The 18238-nt window shown below is 41.3% G+C and overlaps 1 protein-coding gene across 7 annotated transcripts in view; it reads left to right on the forward strand.

Annotated features, from left to right (window-relative positions):
* The window catches only part of LOC137347757 (histone-lysine N-methyltransferase EHMT1-like), a 194823-nt gene that overhangs the window by 162497 nt on the left and 14088 nt on the right, over positions 1-18238 (forward strand). For 6 of the 7 annotated variants that reach the window (XM_068012668.1, XM_068012670.1, XM_068012665.1 and 3 more), the window contains 2 exons: positions 11712-11790; positions 17400-17575. In XM_068012668.1, coding sequence (XP_067868769.1) covers positions 11712-11790; positions 17400-17575 — 255 coding nt within the window. Of the gene's footprint in view, positions 1-11711; positions 11791-17399; positions 17576-18238 lie in introns of those variants that run through there. The other variant, XR_010969018.1, reaches the window with a different exon arrangement.

Consider the following 18238-nt stretch of genomic DNA (forward strand, 5'->3'; position numbering starts at 1 on the left):
TTGTTCTATGTTGTAGGCATGTTAAGTAAGATCACTGCTGTTAACACTTTATTTACGTCATTTTTCACAAAATAATCCTTGTGAAATGTTCTGATTTTGATGCTGTTGAAATGAGAATTTTGTGGAAATAGCATGTCATTGAAACTTAACAAAAAACTGAAACAAAAAATGTTCATATGAACTTTTTCAATGCACTTGGAATTCAAATTAACAAGAGGGAGAGTAACAATGGTTAGTCCTATCCAAAAGAGTAAAAGTCTGCTTTTAAATATGTCAGACTTTTAGCGTCATTGAGTAGTTAATAGATGATGATTAGGGATAAGTAAAAAGATTTAAGTTTGGTATTTCCTCTGCATTCTTTTGTTATCAGGAAATTTCTGTGGATCCAAAGATGGCGCTATTTTACTTAAAGAACAAATGTATTTGAAAAGAATTTGCTTTTGAAGGGGTGGGGGAAGGAAAGCACATTAGTGTTAAATTAACACCCTTTTATAATATTGAGTTTGGTCTTATGGAATGACAAAACCTGCCAACAATAGATGTATCTGAACATGGTTCAGACAGTCCAAATCCTTTGGCGTCCCTTTAGAACCAGTACATTCTGACAAGTTAATATTTATGGGTGGATCTACCAAAAATTAGCTTGCATTTATTTTGTACTGCACATGTAGGTTGAAGTAAAGCAAATATTTAATTTCACCATCACAGGTTGCAATGGTCAGAAAGTAATATGTACGCTTCGAAATTACAACATGGAAACAGGCCGTTTGGCCCAACCATTCCGTGTCAATGTTTGTCCTCCATGCAAGCAAATAGTTCTAATCACAGTTGCTTAGCCTATTCCCATATCCTTTCAACTTCTTCTTTCATCCAGCTATCCAAAACAGTCTTTGTAGGGCAGACATTAATGATCAGCATTCTTCATGTGTATTTTACAGGGATTTTCGCCATTATAAGTAGTTGGAATTCATTGGTATTGTGCATTCAAGGGAATGTTTGAGAAACCTGTAAAATATCTTCAGTTTTAGAAGCATTTGCTCAATGCCATTTATAAAAGGTGATGTTTTCTTGCAAAAAAGTTAAATTCAAGTTTTTTTCAAGAAAGGTGGGAGAAAGAAAACAGGGAACCATAGGCCAGTTAGCCTGACATCATTATGTAAAAAGTTTTTTATTTCTGTTTTGTTCGAACATAAACTGTAAAAACAACAGTTAGCATTTATTTAGCATCTTTAACATAGAAAATACATCCCAAGGTACTTCACAGAGGAGTAAGGCACAATTGAGCATAGAGCCAATGAAGGAGATACTAGGAAGGGTCAGTTGGTCAAAGAGAAGGGATTTAAGGAGGGAATTCTAGGCAGTTGAAACCATGACCACCAGTGATTGAACATGGGATACACAGAGAGTATGAGGAAAGAAGAGTTTTTGGTGGGAGGGGTGGTTGTAGGACTGGAGGAGGTTATGGAGATAGGGAGGGTAAGCCTGTGAAGGACACAATGAGAATATGAGGCATTAGGGAACCAGAGGCCAAAGTAAATCAGCGACGACAGGAGTGTTGAGTGGAACCTGGTGTGGATAGGATGCGGGTACCATTGTTTTGGATGAGGAGTGTAAAATGCAAGGCTGGCCAGGAGAGCATTGGATTAGTCAAGTCTGGAGGTAACAAGAGCATGGATGAGAGTTTCAGTGGCAGATGGGTTAAAGCAGCGGTGGAAGTTGGCAATGTTACAAAGCTGGAAACAGGTAGTCTTTACAATGAAGATATTGGGATGAAAACTCAGATCAGGGTTGAATAACATGGCAAGATTGCAAAGAACCTGATTCTACTTGAGACTGTGGCGAGAAAAGAAGGTAGAATGGGGATCAAGATGTGAAGTTTGAGGCAGGGATTACTGGCAGTCATAAGTCTAGAGGCTATAATTTTAAAAAGATGGTCCAGTCTTTGTTGGAACAAACAGAACACACATTGACACTCTGGTAGGACGTAGGCATGTACCAAAAGTACTCCTTGGCCGCTGGTTCACTTAATAAATTAAGTACTAACTGAGCTGCATGGAGGGGCCCTTATTTCTAGTTATTTTAATTTGATTGCATATGCATCAATGTCAAATCTTAAATATTTCCAATCTCTCTCCATTAACATTTTGCGGGTTTATTGTCTTTACTAAAAGGCCCTACAGTGCAGGGGATTCTTTTTGTATATATTTATTTTTTGCCTCTCTGTTATTTAAAACTACTTGTTCATTTAAATTAACGTTAAGCATTCTGTTGTCTAACAGAATGCAAAGAGCATAAAAATTTAACCATGCAGAGTGATACCTAGCTTATGCCACTGCTGTTTGTGAGAAGTTGTATTACATAAACCAATAACATGGATCAGTGTGATCTAAAATGTGTACTCGTAATGACATTGTCACTGTAACTAATTTTGTACTGTTTATTATCAAAACTGTGCCATATTTAGGAAGGCAGGTAAATCTGTAATACCACTTAGTAATTTTGTCCCAGGCAGTCCCAGTTAAACTGGGACAGGTACTTACGAAATGATGAGTGAGGACAATCAAAGTTCACTGTATCTGTTGCATAGTAAAATCTCATGCATCCAACTCTCAGAATCAATTGAGGTATTTCCGGGAATCCATGGTTACCCATGACAGATCATTAGACTTAACTAACTACACCTCCTCCTTGCCTCGTAAACATCTCCATAATCTCCTATCAATCAAGCATGTCACAAATGTTGGAGTTTCTGCTCCACTTTGTGTCTCATGGTTTTTGATAGCTCAGTCTGTCAAAAATGTATCCATTGCACACTTGAAATTCCTAAGATCCACCACTTTTTGGTGCCTACCTGGTAAGGCTGTTTTACTTTTTTGCTGCATTGTGCATGATGAAATAATTTAATTATTTATTCAACTCTTCTCATCCGAGCTTGAATCCTTTGCCCTAGAACTTCTGCTAACCTGGATTCCAGACTGATGCTTAGTGCCATCTACTTCCGTTAGCATCTGAAAAATGTTAAGATCTTTTTTTCAATGTAAACAACTTTTCTTACAGCATTGGTGCCCCATTGTATTCATCACCTTTATGGCCTTGGAACTTAATGTAATTAATATCAGCAGAGAAAAAGTATTGGAGAAACGTTAAGGGACTAAAAGCCAACAAATCCCCAGGACCTGATGAGCTACGTCAAAAGAACAAAGAACAGTACAGCACAGGAACAGGCCATTCGGCCCTCCAAGCCTGCGCCGATCTTGATGCCTGCCTAAACGAAAACCTTCTGCACTTCCGGGGACCGTATCCCTCTATTCCCATCCTATTCGTGTATTTGTCAAGATGCCTCTTAAACGTCGCTATCGTACCTGCTTCCACCACCTACCCCGGCAGCAAGTTCCAGGCACTTACCCTCTGTGTAACGAATTTGCCTTGCACATCCCATCAAAACTTTGCCCTTCTCCTTAAACCTATGTCCCCTAGTAACTGACTCTTCCACCCTGGGAAAAAACTTCTGACTATCCACTCTGTCCATGCTGCTCACAACTTTGTAAACCTCTACCATGTCGCCCCTCCACCTCCGTTGTTCCAGTGAAAATAATCCGCATTTATCCAACCTCTCCTCCTAGGTAATGCCCTCCAGACCAGGCAGCATCCTGGTGAACCTCTTCTGTACCCTCTATAAAGCCTCCACGTCCTTCTGGTAGTGTGGCGACCAGAATTGCACGCAATATTCTAAGTGTGGCCGAACTAAAGTTCTGTACAGCTGCAGCATGACTTGCCAATTTTTATACTCTATGCCCCGCCCGATGAAGGCAAGCATGCCGTATGCCTTCTTGACTACCTTATCCACCTGCGTTGCCACTTTCAGTGACCTGTGGACCTGTACGCCCAGATCTCTCTGCCTGTCAATACTCCTAAGGGTTCTGCCATTTACTGTAGACTTCCCACCTGCATTAGACCTTCCAAAATGCATTACCTCACATTTGTCCGGATTAAACTCCATCTGCCATTTCTCCGCCCAAGTCTCCAACCGATCTATATCCTGCTGTATCCTCTGACAATCCACATCACTATCCGCAACTCCACCAACCTTTGTGTCTTCCGCAAACTTACTAATCAGACCAGCTACATTTTCCTCCAAATCATTTATATATACTACAAAGAGCAAAGGTCCCAGCACTGATCCCTGCGGAACACCACTAGTCACAGTCCTCCATTCAGTAAAGCACCCTTCCACTGCTACCCTCTGTCTTCTATGACAGAGCCAGTTCTGTATCCGTCTTGCCAGCTCACCTCTGTTCCAGTGTGACTTCACCTTTTGTGCCAGTCTGCCATGAGGGACCTTGTCAAAGGCTTTACTGAAGTCCATATAGATAACATTCCTTCTTTCATCAATCATCTTTGTCACTTCCTCAAAAAACTCAATCAAATTAGTGAGACACGACCTCCCCTTCACAAAACCATGCTGCCTCTCGCTAATAAGCTTGTTTGTTTCCAAATGGGAGTAAATCCTGTCCCGAAGAATCTTCTCTAATAATTTCCCTACCACTGATGTAAGGCTCACCGGCCTATAATTTCCTGGATTATCCTTGCTACCCTTCTTAAACAAAGGAACAACATTGGCTATTCTCCAGTCCTCTGGGACCTCACCTGTAGCCAATGAGGATGCAAAGATTTCTGTCAAGGCACCAGCAATTTCTTCCCTTGCCTCCCTCAGTATTCTGGGGTAGATCCCATCAGGCCCTGGGGACTTATCTACCTTAATGCTTTGCAAGACACCCCTTTTTGATAACAAGATGACTTACTATCTACACTCCCTTCCCTTCGGCTCATCATCCACCAAGTCCCTCTCTTTGGTGAATACTGATGCAAAGTACTCATTTAGTACCTCGCCCATTTCCTCTCCACACAGATTCCCTTCTCTGTCCTTGAGTGGGCCAACCCTTTCCCCAGTTACCCTCTTGCTCTTTATATACGTATAAAAAGCCTTGGGATTTTCCTTAATCCTGCTTGCCAATTACTTTTCATAACCCCTTTTAGCGCTCCTGACTCCTTGCTTAAGTTCCTTCCTAATGTCTTTATATTCCTCAAGGGTTTCGTCTGTTCCTAGCCTTCCAGCCCTTACGAATGCTTCCTTTTTCTTTTTGACTAGGCTCACAATATCCCGCGTTATTCAAGGTTCCCGAAACTTGCCAAACTTATCCTTCTTCCTCACAGGAACATGCTGGTCCTGGATTCTAATCAACTGACGTTTGAAAGACTCCCACATGTCAGATGTTGATTTACCCTCAAAAGCCGCCCCCAATCTAAATTCTTCAGTTCCTGCCTAATATTGTTATAATTAGCCTTCCCCCAATTTAGCACCTTCACCCGAGGACTACTCTTATCCTTATCCACAAGTACCTTAAAACTTATGGAATTATGGTCACTGTTCCCGAAATGCTCCCCTACTGAAACTTCGACCACCTGGCCAGGCTCATTCCCCAATATCAGGTCCAGTATGGCCCCATCCCTAGTTGGACTATCTACGTATTGTTTCAAGAAGCCCTCCTGGATGCTCCTTACAAATTCTGCCCCATGCAAGCCCCTAGCACTAAGTGAGTCCAAGTCAATATAGGGGAAGTTAAAATCACCCACCACTACAACCCTGTTACCTTTACATCTTTCCAAAATCTGTCTACATATCTGCTCCTCTACCTCCCGCTGGCTGTTGGGAGGCCTGCAGAAAACCCCCAACATCGTGACTGCACCCTTCCTATTCCTGAGCTCCACCCATATTGCCTCGCTGCATGACCCCTCTGAGGTGTCCTCCCGTAGTACAGCTGTGATATTCTCCTTAACCAGTAATGCAACTCCCCCACCCCTTTTACATCCCTCTCTATCCCGCCTGAAACTTCTAAGTCCTGGAACATTTAGCTGCCAATCCTGTCCTTCCCTCAACCAAGTCTCTGTAATAGCAACATCATAGTTCCAAGTACTAATCCAAGCTCTAAGTTCATCTGCCTTACCTGTTATACTTCTTGCATTGAAACAAATGCACTTCAGATCACCAATTCTGCTGTGTTCCTCAACATCTCCCTGCCTGTTCTTCCTCTTAGTCTTACTGGCCTTATTTACTAGTTCCCCCTCATTAATTTCACTTGCTGTCCGACTGCTCTGGTTCCCACCCCCCTGCCACACTAGTTTAAACCCTCCCAAGTGACGCTAGCAAACCTCGCAGCCAGGATATTTGTGCCCCTCCAGTTTGGATGCAACCCGTCCTTGTACAGGTCCCATCTGTCCCTGAAGAGATCCCAATGGTCCAGATATCTGAAACCCTCCCTTCTACACCAGCTGTTCAGCCACATGTTTAGCTGCACTATCTTACTATTTCTACTGGCACGTGGCTCAGGGAGTAATCCTGAGTTTACAACCCTAGAGGTCCTGTCTTTTAACTTTCTACCTAACTCCCTAAACTGCCCCTGCAGGACCTCGTCACTCTTCCTGCCTATGCCATTGGTACCAATGTGTACCACAACCTCTGGCTGTTCACCCTCCCCCTTCAGAATGCCCCCTGTCCGTCAGAGACATCCTTGACCCTGGCACCAGGGAGGCAACATACCATCCTGGAGTCTCTTTCACGTCCACAGAAGCGCCTGTCTGTGCCCCTGACTATAGAGTCCCCTATAACTATTGCTCTTCTACGCTTTGTTCCTCCCTGCTGAACAACAGTGCCAGCCGTGGTGCCACTGCTCTGGCTGCTGCTGTTTTCCCCTGATAGGCCATCCCCCCCAACAGTATCCAAAATGGTATACTTGTTGGAGAGGGGGATAGCTACAGTGGATTCCTGCACTGACTGCCTGCCCCTTCTAGCGGTCACCCATCTATCTGCCTGCACCTTGGGTGTAACCACTTCTCTGAAACTCCTGTCTATGACGCTTTCTGCCACCTGCATGCTCCTAAGTGCATCCAGTTGCCGCTCCAACCGATCCATGCGGTCTGTGAGGAGCTGCAACTGGGTACACTTCCTGCAGATGTAGTCGTCCAGAACGCTGGAAGCGTCACGGACCTCCCACATCTCACAGGTGAAGCACTTCACCCCTCTAACTGACATTTCTAGCACTAATTAATAAATAAATTAAAAATAAATAAATACTTATTAAATCCTTACTAAATTGTTATAATTAACTATATGGTCCCTAGTGCTAGATTCCTACTATAAATATTAAATGCTAACTAAATACAGTAATCTCCCTCTGGTTTAGTTACTCCACTTATTAATTTGTTAATTAGGGTTTTAATCAATTTTTATCAATGTTTTATTTTCAAATTCATTTAAAAAATCCCTACCAGCCAATCTGGTCACAGCTTTCCTGTGACGTCACTTTCAGTTTTTTTTTTTACCAGAGGTAAGTTTTTTTTTATACTTACCGGTCCGGAACTCCGCCCTCCAAGTCTTCTCCCAGTCAGCTGTGCTCTTTGGAAGCTCTCGGCTCCCCTCACTCTGAGGACAGGTAGGAAATGAAAGGAGCTCCTCACTCCCTCCTCACCGAACTTCCTCAGTTACCAAACTTCCACTGTAGCACTCTAATGCAACCCAAGTCATCACTCCAGTGCAAACGTCCTCGGGTTCTAAACGAGGTAGCTGCAGAGATGGTGGATGCACTGGTTATACTTTTCCAAAGTTCCTTGTATTCTAGCACGGTCCCAGTGGAGTGGAAGTTGGCAAATATCACACCGCTGTTCAAGAAAGGAGGGAGAAAGAAAACAGGGAACCATAGGCCAGTTAGCCTGACATCAGTTGTCAGGAAAATGCTGCAATCTGTTATTAAGGAAGTCTTAACAATACACTTAAATCATAATATGATCAGACAAAGTAAACATGGTTTTACAAAAGGGAAATTGTGTTTGGCAAATTTATTACAGTTTTTGAGGATGTAGGTAATAGGGTAGATAAAGGGGAACCAGTAGTTGTAGTATACTTGGATTTCCAAAAGGCATTCGATAAGATGCCACACTAAAGGCCAATACAAACGATGAAGGCGTATGGAGTTGGGGGTAATATATTAGCACGGATAGAGGATTGGTTAGCAGACAGCAAGCAGAGAATAGGGATAAACAGACATTTTCAACTTGGCAGTCTGTGACCGGTGGAGTGCCGTAAGGATCAGTGCTGGTGCCTTAGTTATTTACATTCTATTGGCTGGATTTTATAAGCTGGAGCGGGTCGCACACCCAAAGAGCTGCTGCAATCTCGAGCACAGCGGCTCATTTAAATAGCTGGGGCAGGCTGCCCTCCCCCATCGCGTGGAGGGGGTGGGCTGTCCGTCCCCGGGGCTGATGCCATTTTTAAATGGCTGTTAGCCCTACCGGCTTATTTAAATATCTAAAGATAGATAAGATAGATTAAATTAAATAAATGCAATTCTTTTACCCCTCTCTTACCCCCCCCATAAAAATTTAATTAATTGCCCTGTCTCTCTTCTCCCCCCCCCCCCCCCCACAATGCTTACCTTTGCCATCTGACCTTCCCACCCACCCCTCCCACAAAACTGCACAAACTTTAAATTACGACCCTACCCACCATCCCCTACACCCATGACGTTAATTGGACCCTGCTCCCCACCCCCTTGCCCACTCCCACCCCTGTACCGATAAACTTACTTCCTTCCCCCTCCCCAGCAGTGTTGCGCCTCATTTCCCCAGACGGGGATCCAAAGGCGAGGGAGTGCCAGCTACCGGGCCGAAGATCGTGGCGGGCCATCAAGAGGAGGCGTGAATTCATTAAAATTAATTATTTTAATTGATTTGACCATTCAAATTGTGGTCCTGTTGCCCAGTGGCGGGAAGGCCGTCATGGTGCCTCACTGCTGCCAGGAGGATCGGGCCGGGCCCTGCCAGTGTCAATGTCCGTTGCGGACCTCATCCAGAGCCATTTTCAGGCCCCCCGCTGTCATGGATCCCAACGCGAGGGCGCCTTAAAATCCAGCTCTATATAAATGACTTACACTAAAAGAACAAGTGTAATGTTTCTAAGTTTGCTGACAATACAAAGCTAAGTGGGAATGCAAGCTGCAAGGAGGACACAAAGAGGCTGCAAAGAGATATAGACAGGTTAAGTGAGTGGGCAACACAGTGGCAAATGGAGTATAATGTCGGGGGAAGTGTGAGGTTATTCACTTTCATAGTAAGAATAGAAAAACAGAGTATTTTTTCAATGGCGTGAGTGAAACTTCTAAATGTTGATTTTCAGAGGGAATTGGGTGTACTCGGACAAGGAACACAGAAAGTTAGCATGCAGAATTAGCAAGAAATTAGGAAGGCAGATGGCATGTTGGTCTTTATTGCAAGGGGATTAGAGTGCAAGAATAAGGAAATCTTACCACAATTGCACGGGGCTTTGTTGAGACCACACCTGGGGTATTTTGTGCAACTTTGGTTCCTATATTTAAGGAAAGTTTTACTTCCATTAGAGTTAGTACAACAGAGGTTCACTAGATTGGTTCCTGGGATGAGAGTGTTGCCCTATGCTGAGAAGCTGAGTAAATTGGGCCTGTGCTCTCTGGAGTTTAGAAGAATGAGAGGTGATCCTATTGAAAGGTACAAGCTTCTGAAGGGGTTTGACAAGGTGGACAGCAAGAGTTTGTTTCCCCTGGTTGAGAAATCTCGAACACGTGGGCACAGTCTCAGGATAAGGGGTTGATTATTTAGAGATGAGGGGAAACTTCTTTACTCAGAGGGTTGGAATTCCCTGCCCAAAAGAGTTGTGGATGCTCTATCGTTGAACATATTTCAGGCTGAGGTGGATAGATTTTTGGTTTCTCAGAGAATCAAGGGATATGGGGAGCGAGTGGGAAGGTGGAGTTGAGGCAGAAGATTAGCCATGTTTGTATTGAATGGTGGAGCAGGCTCTAAGGGCCGTTTGGCCTCCTGCTGTTTGCATTTATGTTCTTATGTATTCCCCAAAGTCTTTAATGTGTCCCCTCCCCACGATAGCACAGTGCCCAGAAATGCACACCACACAAAGTGGGAGCAGAAGCTACTGTTTTGGACTTGTACTCTATCCTTTGAGCTATATATTCCAAGATCCTATTTATGCTTTAAAATCTCTCCTGCATGTAGTGCTGATGGGTTACAGGAGCTTTATACAAAATAATCCCTCTCCTGTGTAGTTTCCTATGGACTGTTTCTGCAGGAGGCACCAAAGGTTTATACTGCTATAGTCTGTATGCTTGCCATATTAATATTTTGCTGGAAACATTCCAGTTAAGTAAAACAAATGGATCACTTGCCCAAAGGGAAAAGTGCTTGCAAAAATCGATTTGCAATCTTGAGGAGTGTTTCTCTTAATAGAGCATCTGGAGAACTTGGCAGCTTCATGTATATCTTCCCCCAATGGGGCAATAATGGCACATTCAGGTCATTCCCCTTATGAAGATGACAGTTGTAGCTAACTGTTGCCTTCATTAGACATGAGTTTGCATATCCTTTTATCTAGTGAAATAAATTTTCACTCTTATCTCTGAAAATCTGTAATGTTGAAGTTAAGCATAGTATATTGGTGAAAATGTGGCTTAGTTAGCCTAATGAAAATTACTGAATTGTGTTACTTTCTCCTGTGGGTGTTTTGTGTAAAAAGTATTCTTTATATGACCAAATTTGGCACATTATCCTGATTTAGTTACTTTGTAGCATGCCATAAATTGCATTCAGTTAATGTGTATGATTTTTCAAATGTTGGTAGTGGAAACCAGTTGAAAACATGTGTAGATATGTTCATCACTAATAATGTCTTTTAAAGTTTATGGGTGGAATTTTATGCTGTCCCCGCGGACGGGTTTGGAGGTGGGGAGAACATAAATTGTGGGGGGGGGGGACGGGTGGGTGGATTGGGGGGGAGGTGCGGTGTTGCCAGCACCATCCTGCATCCACCGAAATTTAGTCTTTGGTGGGAAGGACTGTGAACAGCCTTCCAGCCACCAATTGAAGCCCTTAACTGGGTAATTAACCCCCAATTAAGGGTCTGTTCCCGCTGCAGCCGCAATTACCCGTCCGGCGGGCAGCCTGGTCATTGCATGGGAAGCCTGGCACAAAAAACGGTGCAGGCTGCTTCCTGCAGGGGGTGGGTTCCTTCGTTCAAAGATGGTGCCTAAGCAAGGGACCCGGCATTGGGAAAGTGTGGGGGTGGTGGGGGGGTTGCCACTGAGGCCAGCCCCCTGCCCTTGCTGCTGACCACTCCTGCAAGAACCCTCCCGCCCTGACCTACCTGCGGCCTGGCTCCAGTGACGCTCCACGCCCTCCGGTGTAGTCTGCTCCAGCAGCAGCCAGTCTCTGATTGGCCGGCAGCTCTCCAAGGGCAGAACTTCTGACGATGGGGTCCTAAATCCTATGAAAGGCCTTCTGCTATCCACTTAAGTGCCTGATCGGCACTAAATTCAGCGGGCCTCCCAGAGAAGAGGCGACATGGGGATCTTGGCGTCTGTTTCACCCAACGTTGAGAACCCCGCTGTCAGCATAAAATTCCCCCCATGTCTGAAAATACTGTTTTCTGAGATTTTAATGCAACTGGAAGCTGAAGAAAAGATAGTTAAAATAATATTGTTGGCCAGATATTATGACCAGATTATTACATGTTCCATCAACCATATCGACTAACTTCAGTTTTATAGTAAAATACCACTTAGTTTATCAATAAAAACAGTCTTGTAAACAATACCTTCTTATCTTTGTGCAAGGTATGTTGGGGAACTTATAACAGACGCAGAAGCAGATGTGCGAGAAGATGACTCTTATCTTTTTGACCTCGATAATAAGGTACTCATTACTTTGTCTCATGGCTCTGCTGTGCCAGGTCAATTGTTACTTCCTGTGTTATTGCCGCATTACATTAAAGTTTGAATTATAAATTAGTTTATTTCATGTTGATCCCCAAACCTTTTTTCTTGAAATGCTGCCTGGTCAACAGAAGAGGTACAAAGTGAAAACTTCTCAATCAAGAAAATGAGAAAAAAAATAAGTTGGATAGGAAAACTACATAAGTGCAATTCATTTTATCACCTGTTGCACTGTAATTATTTTACTGAATCCAGATCGATTCATTTTAACCATAAGGGTGGAGGAATTTCAACATGATTGTTTGTAGAATGAATTTTAATGTGCAGAATTATCATTATTGAAAGGACCACAGCATATACATTGCAAACTTTGAAAATTGCCATTTGCTATTTAATGAAGATAAGTGTAAAAGTGTTTTTAATATACAATGTAGTACTCAACCTGTGAAAAAAGATTTGCAGAAATTTTCTGTCAGGGAAAAATAAGATGTATTATCATTCTCTTTCCCACCATATGGAAGTCCCATCTTATATGGGGCTTTCACACACAGTTAGGATCCATTTCACTGATGTTAGTAATAACCTGTGACCAAACAGTTACACTGGAAGTATGAGGAGGTTGACATCTAGGTTAATGTGCTGTGTACTGAGTTTAGTGCCGAATTTTGCTGGCTCATTGCCTGCAAATCTAAGCCAGGCTGCAGTGCTAATCTGCATGATTTCCATGATGTTAGCTCACTGACAGGTCTTGTTGCTGATGTCTATGGCGCTGCTTACAGCTGTGAGAGAGAGATCCAAAATAGCGACCCTACACAGGGAAGCAAAGGACAATCTTTTCTGTCAACTGGGAAATGTTGTCAAATTATTTAGCTGAGGAAGTACTTGATTTTGAAATTACTGTTGTTATACATAACCTTTTACTTTGAATCTATTTTTGTAAAGATATATCTAAAATATGAATATATATTTTGTATTTGTCTGATCTTGGGGGTTTCAGCAAATTGCTGTCTAGTTCAGCTGGCCAAGTGTTTTGAAGTATTCTCCGTGATTCTGATTTTGCTTGGTAAACCACTAATGTTATATTCTTTGGGACAAAATGACTATCCATCACAATGGCTCATCCACAAGGATATTTGAGAGTGTACTAGATAATTGTATCTGGCAGATTGGGAACATAGATGAAATAATGCATAGTTCAATAACATATTTCATGTGATGCTGCATCCAGTGAACCAAGTGTTTTATTTAGAAAAACCAAGTAGATTTACAGGAGACACTGGTATATGAGTAAGGGTGTCATCCTGAGACCTGGAATATCAGGGAAGAGGGCCTAGAATCTGGCACCACTAGGATGGGGGCACTGAGGGAGATTCGGGATAGGTTTTGAGAACTGGACTCATTGAAAGCAAGGATCTGCAAGCATGGTGAGGGAGGACTCAGAATGTCAGAACATTGGGGTGGTTCTGGGATTAGGAAGCTCTGGAATTGTGGTCTAGATGTTTATGAGCATGTAGAATATCCCCAGGACCTGGGAGCTTGGGGAGAGGTTTTGGGATCCAGTAGGATTTGGGGAACTGTTTGGACATTTATGGCGCCAGTGTGTGGCAGTATTAGGGGCTGATGAAAGTATTAAAAAGCACAAAGGCAATTAGTTGGCTAAATACATCAAGTTACTGTGCAGTTTGTAATTTTTGATTTTTTTAGTTTTATTTGAAATCTTAATTTGAACAATTACTGAGGAAAAAATGGCCGATAAAACATCTTCAAAAAAACATTTTCAGTGATTTGATTGATTTATCAACAAACTATGACAGTAACTTGTTTACAGAGTAGTATTTACATCTTTTCTCAGTACAAATGTTTACATAGTCATTTTAAACTTTAAATGTTAACACAAAAGCTGAAAATTGAGGGAAAGGTTTCTGGTCAGTAAGTGTGATTCACGTGCAAGATTTATAATTTAGGCAAGTTGATCTCTTATGATGTTGGACGCTAAGTTGGAGAATATCATTTCAACTGTTTGTGCTTTCTTTGTATTGCTGTTTTTTCTTTCTCATTCCTCTCGTGCTTCTGTCTCTTGTTCTTTTGCTTTTCTCCTTCAACTGTTTTTGATTCTCTGTACTTTTTATAATCCTTTTTTGGGAAGTGGGGGTGACATAGCTTGGTGTGGTAGGTAAAGGAACTACCAATGACTGCAGGCTGCATTTAAGTTGAAAATGTGGCCCGATCTGATCACTCCCCCACCCACTTCCCAATCATTTGTGCTTTCGGCCCTACCAAAATCCTGAGCCTTTTTAAAAATATCTCTTTACTCTCATTACTACCTGTTCAATTTCTGTATCCTCTCTTTCCTCCTTACTCAACTGTCACTCACTCTCTGCTAACTCTCCATCCACTGCTCCTTCCCACTTCTATTTGCTCCCCACAAGGACAGGGGATAAACAGCCCAAGGCTCCAGACCTTCCTTCTATTCCCTTACCCCTTCCTTATGTTTCCCTGAAAAATCAAAGGTTGTGTTTGATTTCAAAATACAATCTTTTTTAAAAAGAAAATAAATCAACTTCATTTAATCTGTCTGCCTCCCCTTTTCTCTGTTTATAGGGTTAGAAACTTAGTCTCACAGCTTTAAGCAACTGTCTTTTCTGACTGTCAGGTGAAGTAATTGATTAGCTTCAAAACAATTTTCAAAATTGAATTATTAGCATGAAGAAAGGTTCTCTGGCTTTCTGGCCTGTGAGCCAGTGTTTCTTGTGTGCATCTGTCTCTATCCTTCCTGATTTTAGACATTACAGTAGGAAAACAAAATGGCAACCAACATTATTTTTAATGGAAAATGTGTGCACAACATTTTGCACGGTTTGTTGGGAAAGTCACTGCAGGGCATATTATGCAATTACATAAATAAAAGAAATAGAAACTTATAATGCTTTACAGTTGACATAACATTGTGACAACAGGACATAACATTTGGACATGGATTTAGGTTTTTAATATTTTTGACATGGTGAATCAATATGTGACAGTAATTGTGTGCAAAGCTAATATTTTTAGCAAGAATAACCAGGAAATTGTCACAATAACAAAATGCACTTCAAGTCATGTAAATGATGTGTAGGATTTACCCCTTTTTTTAACCATCAGCTGATTCATACTGCTATTAATTTATGGACAAACTTCAGATTGTTGCATTCAGTGCAATTTGCAGAGTGGGCAATCAGTTTTTTATTGCAACTTACCAGCTTTATTTAATAATTTAAAAAATAATTGCAAATGATAAGGAAGACTACTAATAATACTGCCAAAATTAATATATATCAAAATCACTTTTTAGCTGATAGAATTTCATTAGACCAGCACAAGCCATCTCCTAATAGAAAATGTTTATTGACATTAAGCCATGGTATTGATGGAAAGTGCAATAGCTGTGATTGCTTTAGCTTATTTTGGATAATGCAAGCGTTTAAAAGGAAAGGGTGTGGGTATTCTTGCTGCTTACTTAAGTATCGTGGAGTTACTATAAACAATGTATTTAATTACCCACCTCACATTCAGGTCTGTGTTTTTTTAATTAATCTTACAGAGGAAATTTTGAAAATTAAATATTTTTCTTGTTTAGACTAAGAATTGACTAGGTGAGAAATGTGCATCCTAATGCTTGCTTGACAGTTGGCTAATAGTTTAAAGCAATCCTAATAGATTTGAATTCTCAAAATGGCATTGAATGCAACACCTTTTTCAAATTTAAAACCTTAACATCTAAATTGAGGATGATCAGTGTTGCAGTTGTAACTCTTGTAGATGTTGGAACTCCGGTTAGGATATGGGGAAATGCTTAATAAAATGCTCTCAAATTGAGCAACTTTTTTTGATTACCCAACGTGCCAACATGCATATTAATGTGTAACTACATTGTTTAATCACAGAAAAATTGTACCGAACTGGTTGATATTTTAGACTGAACGAATTGACATTTCTGTTCAAAGTAAAGAACAAATGTGTTCGAGCTTTCTAAGAAATCAACATTATCATATGTTTAGGAGTTTGCACAGGAAGCAGAAAAATGTATTTTTTTCAGAAACATAACTATTGAATGTCTGTTAAAATACAAGGCAGGAATGGGTGTTACGGTGTAAGGGGTGAATTTTTAAACATCTCGGCAAATTGATCCCCACTGATTTGAAGCCATTCTTGGAGCTGAAATATCTCCCGACTCATCCTCCCCTCCCTCTATCTGTTCCTTGCAGTTTGTGCTTATGTTGGAAGAGCTGTTCTCCACAGTACTTACCATCAGGAATGGCAAATGTTTCAAGCCTGAATAAATTTCATTGTAGCTTGCAGCTCTTATTTTCGTGTAGTTTTGTACCCTTTATATTGCATACGCATGGTGATGTTTTGCCTCCGCTGTCATGTGCTTATAAGTACTTAATTACAAAACTTAGCCATGCAATCAGTCCACCCTGACACGAAGCCAATTTATTTTCACAAATGCAAGGGAAATAACTTTGAGGTAGATTACAAAAATGATAAAGTGCTGAGAGCTTTCATAAGTACATACTGACTCAAAACCAGGTCGGGCATGAAACTATGTCTTTCATTTGCTCTGATCAATCATTTCCATATTTGTGAGACAACACAATCTTGTTCTTTCCCCATTTGATAAAGAAAACTGTGCAAGATAGCAGATCCTTATAACAGCCTGACAGAGTGACTTTGGCACCTCCAGTGGTGCCTTTAATTGTTTAATGAGGTGTAGGCTTAGCAGTGGAATACCCAAATCAACAAACGAACCCTTCCACTGGAAATAAAATCATACTACACAGAATGAGACCATTCAATCCATCATACCTATGCGACTCTTCAAAAGAACTATCCATTTAGCCTCACATCCTTGCTATTTCCACATAACCCTGCACATTTATTCCTTTTCAAGTGTATGTCCAGATCCCTTTTTCAAAGTGACCATGGAATCTGCTTGAACCACTCCTTCAGGCAATGCATTTAAGATCATAACAGCTCGCTGTGTAAAAAAATTTCTCCTCAGCTCCCCTCTGGATTTTGTCAATTGCCTTAAATCAATGTCTTCTGGTTACTGACCCTCCTGCCAGTGGAAACTGTTTCTCCTTACTTACCCTATTAATAATTTTGAACATCTTTATTAACTCTCTGCTTAATCTTCTCTGCTCTAAAAAGAACAACCACAGCTTCTCTATTCTTGCCACAATAATTAACAAAACAGCCTGAAAGTAGCAATATTGTGTGCTGTTAATTTATTCCCAAATGGTTATAATTTCAGTCTTGTTTGAAATACCATGGCAAAATTGTGTAACCTGACATTGTTGTCTTCAAGTTTATAGAATTCACTGAAAGGGTGACAATTGTAATTAACACATGCGGATTTTAATAAAAAGTGCATTAGGTTGTCATTCCAAAGGAGAAGTACACTTGCATTGGAATGTGCACCAATTCTCTGAAGTACCTCACACTATCCATTTTAAGCATAAACATTCTAAATGCCACTTTAATTATATTCCCAGTATTTTTAACTGAGGGAAGATGTAACCAAATCCATAATTTGTGTTTTCTTTTTAGGAAGGGGAGGTGTACTGCATTGATGCTCGTTACTATGGAAATGTCAGCCGTTTTATAAACCATTTGTGTGAGCCAAATCTGATCCCCGTGCGAGTTTTCATGTCACACCAGGATCTTCGGTTTCCAAGAATTGCATTCTTCAGCAGCAGAGACATCAAGTCTGGCGAGGAACTAGGGTAATATTTAACTTTTTTTTTAAATAGTTCTTCAGATACCTGAATACAATTTTCTAAAAGTAGCAACCTTTTAGCCCATAAAGGCTGAATTAGCTGTCAGTAAATTAGGAAAGGCCAACTAGTTGCCCATTTTCATAAAGGGTGACCAGACATAGTCAACTGCAATCCTATTAGTCTTACTTCCATCTCGCTTAAAATAATGGAATCAATTCATTAGGAGTAAATACAAAAATTACATGTTGAGTAACCAAGCAACTAGCAGTCAACATGGAAGGAGATCATTCTGCCTGACGAACTCTAACTTGTTGAGTACTGTGTCCTATTCTGGTCACTGAGACATGAAGGAGATTTTGAAGCATTGGAAGAAAAGCCACTAGGCTGAACCCTAGTTTCAGAGCTTTGTGTTACAACGAAGAATGGAGAAACCTGGGCTTTTCAGCTGCGAAAAGAGACATCGAACAGATGACACTGAAATGTTTAACAGAGATACCTAACAGTATAAAAAAGTAAATCTGGAATGGTACAGATTGCATGAGTAGGACAAATAGACACAGTTGAAATTAATAAAAGGTGAATTTTCAAAGTTCTTTGTGCCCGCTGCGATCTTGGAACAGCCTGGGAAATAGGCCCCCAAGGCACCCACTGGAATCAGGCCCTTTGTTG

This window comes from Heterodontus francisci, chromosome 32 (assembly GCF_036365525.1).
Source record: "Heterodontus francisci isolate sHetFra1 chromosome 32, sHetFra1.hap1, whole genome shotgun sequence".
Lineage (NCBI taxonomy): Eukaryota > Metazoa > Chordata > Chondrichthyes > Heterodontiformes > Heterodontidae > Heterodontus > Heterodontus francisci.